At 48.2% G+C, this 11775-nt stretch overlaps 1 protein-coding gene across 4 annotated transcripts in view; it reads right to left on the bottom strand.

Moving 5' to 3' along the window:
- The window catches only part of CEP112 (centrosomal protein 112), a 299121-nt gene extending 289172 nt beyond the window's left edge, over positions 1-9949 (bottom strand). For all 4 annotated transcript variants that reach the window (XM_043443432.1, XM_043443639.1, XM_043443510.1 and 1 more), the window contains exons 1-2: positions 9805-9949; positions 654-767 (exon numbers count right to left, since the gene is read on the bottom strand). In XM_043443432.1, coding sequence (XP_043299367.1) covers positions 654-759 — 106 coding nt within the window. In that variant the 5' untranslated portion in view covers positions 760-767; positions 9805-9949. The remainder of the gene's footprint in view (positions 1-653; positions 768-9804) is intronic.
- Between the last annotated feature and the right edge of the window lie 1826 nt (positions 9950-11775).

Below are 11775 nucleotides of genomic sequence, written 5' to 3'. Positions count from 1 at the left end.
AAAAACACAGTGAATATCAGAAGAGAGCACAGTGTAGAAACACCGTTAAATCCTAGTTCAACCAACTGTGACTGAGCCACGGGACAGGAAGTACTCATTTTAAGGATAGCAGAGGGAGAAAAAAGAGGTTACCATCCAACAAGGCAAGAGAAGAGGCCAGAGGAAGACCGTGAAGGTAAGACCGAGCCAAACCCCTGTAGGCACTGCAAACAAGAGAGCAACCAAAACTCATTCACACTTGATTTTTATTCAGTCAACCAACAAGCAGGGAAGATTAACAGACTATTTCCTGCTTTAATGAACAAAAGGGTCAGAGACAGGTGTACAGTAAGCTCCTGAAAGGAACCATTTCCATGGGAGGAGGAAAAAGTCTAAAAAAAAAGAACTGTTTCAGCTAACTTGAAAGATTCATGCAGTTTAAGCTCCTGACATGGACATGTAACATGTAAGACCTTGCCATGGCTTAGGAAGACATCATCATTGCTGAATTTCCATGTTCCCTCGAACAGCTCAGAGTAAACAATCTTTTATAAGATGAAAATTGTTACTAAACAAATTCAGTTTTCTCTCCATATTGGAAGTTCATTGGTTTGGCTAAATAATACAAAGAAAAAAATTAATGATAAGAGCCTAATTTTCAAACATAATCTTACCTGACCTGTGGGGTAATTTTAGAACAAAAGGCTTCATATCTACCACAAAGTGATCAAATTCCGCATCCAGCTTCTCCCATTTTTCTTCTTCACTTCCCATTTCCATAATTCAGCCTGTAAAATATTTAAAATTAAAATAATAATGTCTGTATGCTGAAAACTACATAACTGTTGGAAGAGATCAAATAAAATTCATTAGTATTGAACACCCCCAAATTGATCTACAGATTTAATGCAGTTCCACTAAAATTCCCAGCAGTATTCCTTACAGATATACACAAGCTGACTTGAAAATTTACATGGAAAGTTGAAGGAATTAGAACAGCAGAAATAATTCTGAAAAAGAAGAACAAGTTTGGAAAACTCACTTTACCTGATTTTAAGAAACACTATAAAGCTATAGTGTTTATAAGAAACACTATAAACACTACAAACCTAGACAGCTTACTAAAAAGCAGAGACATTACTTTGCCAACAAAGGTCGATCTAGTCAAAGCTAGGGTTTTTCCAGTAGTCATGTATGGATGTGAGAGTTGGACTATAAAGAAAGTTGAGCGCTGAAGAATTAAGGCTTTTTGAACTGTGGTGTTGGAGAAGACTCTTGAGAGTCCCTTGGACAGCAAGGAGATCCAACCAGTCCATCCTAAAGGAAATCAGTCTTGAATATTCATTGGAAGGACTGATGCTGAAGCTGAAACTCCAATACTTTGGCCACCTGATATGAAAAGCTGACTCACTGGAAAAGACCTTGATGCTGGGAAAGATTGAGGGTGGGAGGAGAAGGGGACAACAGAGGATGAGATGGTTGGATGGCATCACCAACTCAGTGCACATGAGCTTGAATAAACTCCAGGAGTTGGTGATGGACAGGGAGGCCTGGTGCGCTGCAGTCTATGGGTCACAAAGAGTCAGACACAACTGAGTGACTGAACTGAACTGAAAATTAACTCGAATTATAGACCTAAGTGTAAAATGTAAAACAAGAAAACAGGAAAAAAAAAATCTTCATGACTTGAAGCTAGTCAAGGATTTCTCAGATACAACATTAAAAGCACTACCCATAAAAGAAAAAGTTGATATATTGGACTTTATCAAAATAAAACACTTCTGTTCTGCAAAGAACTCTGTCCAGGAGCTGAAAAGATAAGTTACAGACTGGGAAGAAACACTGCATATATCTCAGAAAGGAACCTATATCAAGAATACATAAAGAACTTTAAAAACTAAGCCACAAGTAAACAAACAACCCAATAAAGGTAATCAGCAAAAACATTAGTTCCTTCACAAAAGACGTAGAGCTGACATGTAAGCAGGTGAAGACGCCTTACATCACTAATCAGTAGACAGATGCCAATGAGAACCACACTGAGACATCACTACCCACCTACAAGGACAGCGAAACTGAGAAATGTAACCACCACCACACCTGCTAAGGGCACACAGCCACAGGAAGACTCACACACTGCTGGTAGGAACACAAAATGGTGCAACCACTCTGGAAAACAGCCATTTCTTAGCCAGTGAAGCACACACTTAGCATACGACTCAAAAATCCTAGTCTTAGGCATTTATCCAAATGAAACAAAATCTATATTCACATGGAAACCTGAAGGTACTGTTTATACCAGCTTTTTTCTTCTGTAACCATTGGTTAACTTCTGTAATCAGTTCCAAACACTGGACTCCAACTAAGTGTCCCTCCCCTGGGAAATGGATAAACCAACTGTGGTTCATCCACACAAAGAAAAACAAGGAAAGAAGTGCTGATACGCCCGACAACATGGGTGACCCGCACATGCGTCAGCCTAAGTGAAAGAAGCCCTTCTCAAAGGCCACATACGGCATGACCATATCCCTTGTGTGACACCCTAGAAAAGGCAGGAACTACCGGCACCCAGAAAAAGTGCAGGCATGCGGCTCCCTCACAGGGTTAGCAATGGGACGGGGCGGGGGAGGAAATCACACAGGTCCTGGGGCTGTCCCACATGCCGTCTGTGCGGGCTGTAAGCACCTATTCCATGTATGTGCAAAAATTAACCAAACTGTATACCAGAAAAGTGGGTTTTAATGTCGATAAATGTACAATGTTTAATTCCCGTCAAAAAACTTAAAATACCGGTCCTCAGGTTTCTTCCTAATCAACAGGAAAAACACTGATTATAAAGCAGTGAACCCCCAAAATCAGAAACATAGGTTTTGACAAGACTCCTTAAGTTAAAATCTACTCAAGAGTCCACATGTTCCTCTAAGTTCTGAAATGCCTGGGTACTGTCTCTATGTGATACATGGTCCCCATGTGTCATTTATTCAAATCTGCAAATCACGTTTGGAGAAAAGCCCTGCTGGGCCTCTCCGCCCCCCGCTCTCCCACTAACCTGCCCCGGCCGCCTCCAGGGCAGGGTCGGCACCGCTCAGGGGCTCCGCACGCAGCCGGTCCGCCGGAGGGGCCAGGCTCCCACGCACGGCTCTTCCGGCCGCCCTCCCGCCCTGACCGAGGCTCCGCGGGAGAAAGCCCGCTCGGGTCCCTCACCACTCCTCCCCCAGGGCCGCGCCGAAGCGGGACCAGGCCGCTCAGGCCGCTCCGGCCTCCGCTCACTTCCCACGTCAGGGCCTTCCTCCTGCGGCAGAGGAAGAGTCGGGGCGACGCCCAGATGCTCTCCCCGCAGCTCCCAGCTCGTCTTCCCCGTCTTCCCGAGATGCACGCCCTGACTGGCGCCCGCCGCCCACTCCCTCCCCCGCCGACGACCTCCTCGCTGTGTCACCCCGACAGAAAGAACAAACACCCAGAAACACCTCCAAACCCGCCCGTGCCCCCTCAGTCAGAGGACGCCCTCCCGCTTCCCCCCTCAGTCCTGGGCCCGGAGCTCAGCCCCTCACCTCCGCCTCCAGGGCGCGGGCGACCGCTGAGCCCGGACCGTCAGGCCGCCCAGTGCGGACGGAGCCTTCCGAGCCTGTCTCTCCCCTCCACACACTCACACACAGGCAGACACATGGACACACACTCACACACAGGCAGACACACGGACACAGACACACACACAGGGCCTAACCAACCACCCACGGATGACCACTTCTCCACACACTCACACACACGAACATATAGACACACACACAGACACACTCACACACAGACAGACACACGGACACGCACAGGGCCTAACCAACCACCCCATGGATGACTACTCCTACACACACACACACACACACACACACACAGACACACTCACACACAGACAGACACACGGACATGCACAGGGCCTAACCAACCACCCCATGGATGACCACTCCTCCCTGCCCCCCACACACAGGGCCTAACTAACCAACCCACATATGACCACTCTCCACACACACACACACACACACACAGAGACATACAAGGCCTAACCAACCACCCCAGAGATGACTACTCCTACACACACACACACACAGGGCCTAACCAACCACCCACGAATGACCACCCCTTCACATACACAAACAGACACACAAACACAGACAGACACAGACACATGGACACAGACACACACACACAGGGCCTAACCAACCACCCCACGGATGAACACTCTTCCACACACACACAGACACACAGGGCCTAACTGCCCCACAGATGACCACTCCTCACACTCAAACACCACAGGGCCTAACCAACCACCCCACAGATGACCACTCCTTCACATACACACACACACACACACGGCCAAACTAACCAACCCATGGATGACTTCTCCACACACACACACACACACACACACACACACACACACGGCCTAACTAACCAACACACGGATGACCACTTCTCCACACACACAGACACACACCACCCTAACTAGCCAACCCATGGATGACCACTTCACACACACACACACACACACACACACACACGGCCTAACTAATCAACCCACGGATGACCACTGCCCCCACCCCCCCTACACACACACAGGGCCTACCTAACCAACCCATGGATGACCACTTCTCCACAGACACACGTACACACACACACTGGGCCTAACTAACCAACCTACAGATGACCACTTCTATACACACATGGCATAACTGACCAACTCACGGATGACCACTTCTCCACACACACAGCCTAACTAACCAACCCACGGATGACCACTTCTACACACACACATGCACACACACACACAGGGCCTAACTAACCAACCCATGGATAACCACTTCTACACACACACACACCCTAACTAAGCAACCCATGGATGACCACCTCTCACACATACACACCCCTACACACACACAGCCTAACTAACCAAGCCACAGATGACCACTTCTCACACACACACACACACACACGGCCTAACCAAGCCATGGATGACCACTTCTCACACACACACACACACACACACACACGGCCTAACCAACCCACGGATGACCACTTCTCACACACACACACACACAGGGCCTAACTAACCAACCCACAGATGACCACTTCTCCACACACACACACAGGGCCTAACTAACCAACCCACAGATGACCACTTCTACACACACACACACACACACACGGCCTAACTAACCAACCCACAGATGACCACTTCTCCACACACACACACACGGCCGAACTAACCAACCCACGGATGACCACTTCTCCACACACACAGGGCCTAACTAACCAACCCACAGATGACTACTTCTCCACACACACACGCACACACACACACACACAGGGCCTAACTAACCAACCCACGGATGACCACTTCTCCACACACACACACACACAGGGCCTAACTAACCAACCCACAGACAACTACTTCTCCACACACACACACACACACACACAGGGCCTAACTAACCAACCCACGGATGACCACTTCTACACACACACACACACACACACACACACACACACACACGGCCTAACTGCCCCATGGATAACCACTCCCCCCACCTCACACACACACATACATACACAGGGCCTACCTAACCAACCCATGGATGACCACTCTCTACACACACACATACACACACACTCAGCCTAACAGCCCCACCAATGACCACTCCCTACACATACATACAAACACACAGGGACCACTAACCACCTCACAGATGACCACTCTACACACACACACACACACACACACACTCTGCCTCACTAACTGCCCCACGGATGACCATGCACCATCAGAACTCCCCGCTGGTCTGCACACGCTCAGGCCTGCTCTCCTTAGAGGCCCACTCATCCTCACGGGCTGTCCCCCTGCCTGGAGTCAGGAAATGCAGCTCAAGCACCCTTCTGAGACTTGCCCCGCGTCGCCCAGACTCTTCGCTCCATCCGAGTGTGCACGGCTCACAGCTGTGTGGCCGCATTTATCGTGCTTTCACTCTTCACACAACTGCATACTGTTTACACGTCTTCCACCATCTGTGAGATGCTTCCAGCAGGCAGGGACCGTGTCTGACACATCTCAGCAGGTACCTCGTACGTCACATGCACGTGACAGAAGCTGAAGAACTGACTGGTAAATAAAAGCTCCCTGAAGAAATGAACAGCCTACTTCCACATGACAAATACAGGCGACCTCAGAGACACCGCAGGCTCAGTTCCAGACCACAGCAATGAAGCGCACGTCACAGTGAAGCGACCCGCCTGAACACTGTGCTTTCCCAGTGCATAAAAAAGGACTGGAATGGCTATGGGATTCTTCAGGCAATGCTGGAGTAGGTTGCCATTCCCTTCTTCAGGGGATATTCCTGACCCAGGGATGGAACCCAGGTCCCCTGCACGGCAGGTGATACTTTACCATCTGAGTCACCAGGGAGGCTCCCTCATATAAAAGGTATGTTTTCACTATACTGTCGTCTACTGCGTGTTCAATAGCGTTATGCTACAAAAGTACATACCTTAATTTTAAAAATATTTTATTGCTAAAAAAAAAACCAAGAAAACACTATCCATCATTTGTAATCATTTTGGGGAGGGTTTCAAATGTTGTGGGAATTACCAAAATGTGACCCAGAGACATGAAGTGAGCAGATGCTGTTGGCAAGTGATGGACTTGTTTCAGGCAGGGCTGCCACAAACCTTCAATTTGTTAAAAACACAGTATCTATGAAGCATAATAAAGCAAAGCGCAGTAAAACAAGGTATATCTGTGGTTGGCTTTTTTTTTTTTTAATTCTGTTCCAAGTACTAAATAGTGCTTCTAGAATAGAAATACTATTGCCCTTAATTCTGTTAACCAAAACTGGTCATGGTACCTTCTACATTACAGTAGAAGAAACATGTTTTTGAATTCAAGACTTGGTTAACATAAATTTTGTTTTATTTAATCATGTTTAATGATTAGTTAGGGCTTCCCAGGTGGCCCAGTGGTAAAGAATTCAACTGTCAATGCAGGAGACACAAGGAGACAGTTCAATCCCTGGGCCAGGAAGATCCCCTGGAGGAGGAAATGGCAACCCACTGCAGTATTCCTGCCTGGGAAATCCCATGGACAGAGGAGTCTGGTGGGCCACAGTCCATGGGGTCGCAGAGAGTCAGACACAACTTAGTGACTAAATAAAAACAATGATTGGTTAGTTGGCCTGGGGTTATTTGGCTGGTTGGTTTTGTTCTACATTCCTACAATAACTAGCTGCATAATTTACATAACTCCATCAGTGACAGAAAGTACCAACAGAAAGCTGGTAACAAGATACCACTGCCAGATGTTATATTACTATCATTAAGCTGAAAAGCAATTAATCAAATGGATAAACAAACAAATGGAAACACAGAAACCCAGAGTTTTAAGCCCAGTTCTGACCTGAAGTGTACTTCTAGGCTTAAATAGTTCATCTCGCCCACATAATCAAACATATGCCTGAGAGAGCCCATCAGTTCAGTTCAGTCGCTCAGTCATGTCTGACTCTGCAACCCCATGGACTGCAGCACACCAGGCCTCCCTGTCCATCACCAACTCCCGGAGTTTACCCAGACTCATGTCCATTGAGTCGGTGATGCCACATCCAACCATCTCACCCTCTGTCGTCCCCTTCTCCTCCTGCCTTCAATCTTCCCCAGCATCAGGGTCTTTAGCTACCGCTAAAACAAAGATCTCTGGAAAAGACCCTGATGCTGGGAGGGACTGGGGGCAGGAGGAGGAGAAGGGGACACAGAGGATGAGATGGCTGGATGACATCACCGACTCGATGGACATGAGTCTGGGTAAACCCCGCGAGTTGGTGATGGACAGGGAGGCCTCGCGTACTGCGATTCACGGGGTTGCAAAGAGTTGGACATGACTGAGCGACTGAAATGAACTGAACTGAACTGAACTGAAAACAAAGATTCCTTATAATTGCTAGTTCTCATTCAATCCTTTGAGATAAGCAGAAGATGTTAATGTTCAGTTTTAGAGGAAACGAAAACTCAACAGTAAAATGACTCACTTAGTCATGAAATTAAGCATAAAGCTCAGATTCAAACTCTGAAACCAGCAGCTCTCAGATTCATTATATCTGACCTGTTGGCCATTCAAATATAAATCAGCAATACCTCCAAGAAGTATTTTGGAAAGTAGAAAGGCAATCAAATTGCTATAATAATATGCAATACTGGAGTATACATTTTTTAAAAAGCACAGTAAAGAAGGACTTCCCTGGTGGTCCAGTGGCTAAGATGCTGAGCTCCCAATGCAGGAGGCCCAGGTTCCATTCCTAGTCTGGGAACTAGATCCCACATGTCTCAACTAAAGATCCCACATGCAGCAACCAATGACCCAGTGTGGCCAAATAGTTATTTTGTTAAAAAGCACAGTAAAGAATCAGTGTCAATGCTTGGTTAATGCTAAAACTCAGCTTTTCCTTATCCCTTATTCTCCAACAAAATGAAAACAAAATTAAGTTATTGGTTCAAACCGTCAAAGAATTCTTGCTTCAAACCTTTAAGGAATTACCTCTTACAGGTAGGTTATATGTACTTAATCCCAGCTAATCAAAAAGTTTTATTATGTATGACTTATTAGAATTGCAGATTTAAATTATTAGAATTTAAAAAATAAGTAAAGCTATATCTTTTGAGTTAGATTTAAAATACTTAGAGTGTGCCTACCAATCACATAAAAAGCAATAAGCTGGATGACTTGCTTATAGCTCTAGCATATTTAGCTCATGGTCTTTTTTTATACCTGTGTCTCTGCTGACAGCTAGGAAATGGGCTAAGATGTGCTTCTGACGGTGCTCAGCGGTCCTAGACATCAGCAAAGCACGAGGAAGCCTTACACATTCTAGGTCCTGGGGAAACGCGGCCACACCCCCACACAAAGATACCGCTCACAGAGGTCACGCGAAATAAATACACTCTTCCAAGTCGCCTAAAATCAATTCTGCTCAATCAAATCATACTTCAAGTGGATGGCGGGTCATTAAACAAAACTTGAAACCCGTATATAGGTGCCTGTTTCACCAGCTCCCACCTCCAGGTGTTTGGACAGTCACCAGGCCCTGACCGCACTTCCCACGACGGGTGGCATCGCCCCGGAGACCGGGGACGCCGGGGCCCGACCCCCGCAGCACCCTGACCCCCACGGGGCGGCTGGAGTCCCCGCGACCGGCTTCTTCACCCGCTTCCACGACGATCAGCCGGCAGGCAGCGCGCAGGGTCCGCAATCGTCCCGGGGACCCTGGAGTCGAGCCCTGTCCGCCCTGAGGGCCGGGGGCGGGCGGGTCTCCCAGGGGCCGCCCCCAGAGGGCCCAGGACCCCCGCCCGGCTGCGGAGGAAGTGCTCCGGCCCGGAGAGGAGCCGGGGAGAAGGGAGGGAGGTCAGAGCCGGGGGCGCGCGGGGACCCCGGGAGAGGAGGGAGGTCAGAGCGGGGGGCGCGCAGGGGCCCCGGGGAAAGGGAGGGGACCCAGCCCAGACCCCGCGGCCGCGCGCCGACGTCTCCTCATGGGCGCCGTCCCGTCGGGAGCCGGGGCCCCGCGTGCTGACCCGCCCCGCCTGCCCCCAACTTCGTCAGAAGCCCCGGGCCGCGCCGCCCGGACCCCTCTCCGCACGCGGAGCCGCGGCCGCCGGGCCCGGACACCCCAGCGGCGCGCGCCAGGGGCCTGGACGGCGGCCGGCCCGGGGCGACCCCTCCCCGCACAAAATTCCACCGGGAACCCGCGCGTGGGGGCCCGGGAAGGGATTCGGGAAAACCAGAACTGGCGACCCTACGTGCAAGCTTTCCGACTGGCCGCCGCCGCCGCCGCCACAAAACGGTTTCAAACCCTTGCGGGCGTCGAGATCGCCGCCCGCGGTGCAGGCCCGGGCGGGGTCCGCGGGGCGGGGGCGCCCCGTCGCAGGCCACACCCCTTCCCGACGCTGCCATGGCGACGCCCGGGCCTCGGCGGCCCCGCCAGGCAGGCCGGGGGCGGGGACTTCCGCACTAGCGTTTCCCCGCCCCCCTATGCTGGGCGGTGTTGTCATGACGACGTCCGGTCCTCTGCGCAGCTCTAGGCTAGCTTTCCAGCCAGGCGGTAGACCAATCCCAGGCCGACACTCCCAGGATGACCAGACCCCTGTCGGGACACTGCTGCCCTCGGGTATCCCGCTCGGATAGGAGCCTGTCAACACTTTAGGGGCTGTAGAGAAAGAACAGATAAAGAGCAAAGAAAATGGGGTCGCAGGAGGATATTCACAGAGGGGCGTGCCCGTTATTAGGACAGACAACATTGAATGAGTCTAAAGAAGTGATCTCACAACTCAGAGGCGAATACCGTTGAATTAGACAAGAAAATTAACATTACATTTTTGGGGGGTTCAGAACTATCCAAGATCTGAAAGAACTTACCCCAAATTCTGAAGACGCTGAAATAAAATGAAAAGACTTTGTGTTTACCAATTCTGTGCAGAACAGCAAGATCAAGTGTAAAATGTATTTCTGCTGCTCCAAGAAGTCTCTTCCACCTCAGGGCAATCTCCATGTTTGCATTGCTATGTTGTGGTTTTCTTTGGTCTTCTTTTACATTTCTAGAAAAGCTCTGAACTATATATATATATTTTAAAATACCGAGCAGAAACAAAATTTAAATTGTAAAAACACTCATTTAAAAGAAATTCAGTTTACCACTGTTTTTCATGTAATTTCACAACAGGATTCCTTCTGCAGTATCTTTGCAATACACGCAGTGTGATGCCAAATCTAACATAAACACAGCTTGGAGCATCTTTTCAATTTTCCATAAAGAAAATAGAAGATTCATTCATTTGTAACTAGTTTCTATCAAGCTTCCAGAGGGAAATAATGCTCTTTCCAAGATGCTTTTTTCAAACCCTCCACTGGCAGTATCGTTTCAGTCTATACCAATAAATGAATTACTAATAAACTCACAGAAAATGAATTACAAAATAGTTTACAAGCCATTCTACTAACTTACTTACTTACCAAACAGAGAGATGTAAGCATGTGAATCAATAATTCTCTACATAATGAAATTAAAGATGATTCAAGTCTTGTCAATTTTACTTCATAAATATCCTCAAATCTCTCCAAAAATAGCCTTTATTTTGGAAAACATTGACTTAGACATAAAACTATGGAATTCACCATCTTCTTCTCCTCTCTAATGTTCTGAAATTAAGGTTTCAAACGCTTCCATGTGAAGTTATCCAACAGTTTGAGAGACTGTGACTAATGAACACATTGCAAAGCAAACACGAGACACAAAACAAATATCAGTGACTTTGGATCACTCTTGTGGATTATTTCCACTTACTATCAAGAATAATCAAGAGTCAGTGGAAACAGTGGCTGACTTTATTTTTCTAGGCTCCAAAATCACTGCCGATGGTGATTGCAGCCATGAAAGTAAAAGATGCTTACTCCTTGGAAGGAAAGTTATGACCAACCTAGACAGCATATTAAAAACCAGAGACATTACTTTGCCAACAAAGGTCCATCTAGTCAAGGCTGTGGTTTTTCCAGTGGTCATGTATGGATGTGAGAGTTGGACGGTGAAGAAAGCTGAGCGCAGAAGAATTGATGCTTTTGAACTGTGGTGTTGGAGAAGACTCTTGAGAGTCCCTTGGACTGCAAGGAGATCCGACCAGTCCCTCCTAAAGGAGATCAGTCCTGGGTGTTCACTGGAAGGACTGGTGTTGAAGTTGAAACCCCAATACTTTGGCCACCTGATGTGAAGAGCGGAC

This window comes from Cervus canadensis, chromosome 1, assembly GCF_019320065.1.
Source record: "Cervus canadensis isolate Bull #8, Minnesota chromosome 1, ASM1932006v1, whole genome shotgun sequence".
NCBI classification, from domain to species: Eukaryota; Metazoa; Chordata; class Mammalia; order Artiodactyla; family Cervidae; genus Cervus; species Cervus canadensis.
Note: the sequence above shows the minus strand (reverse complement) of the source record. Positions and strands in the feature narration are given on the sequence as shown.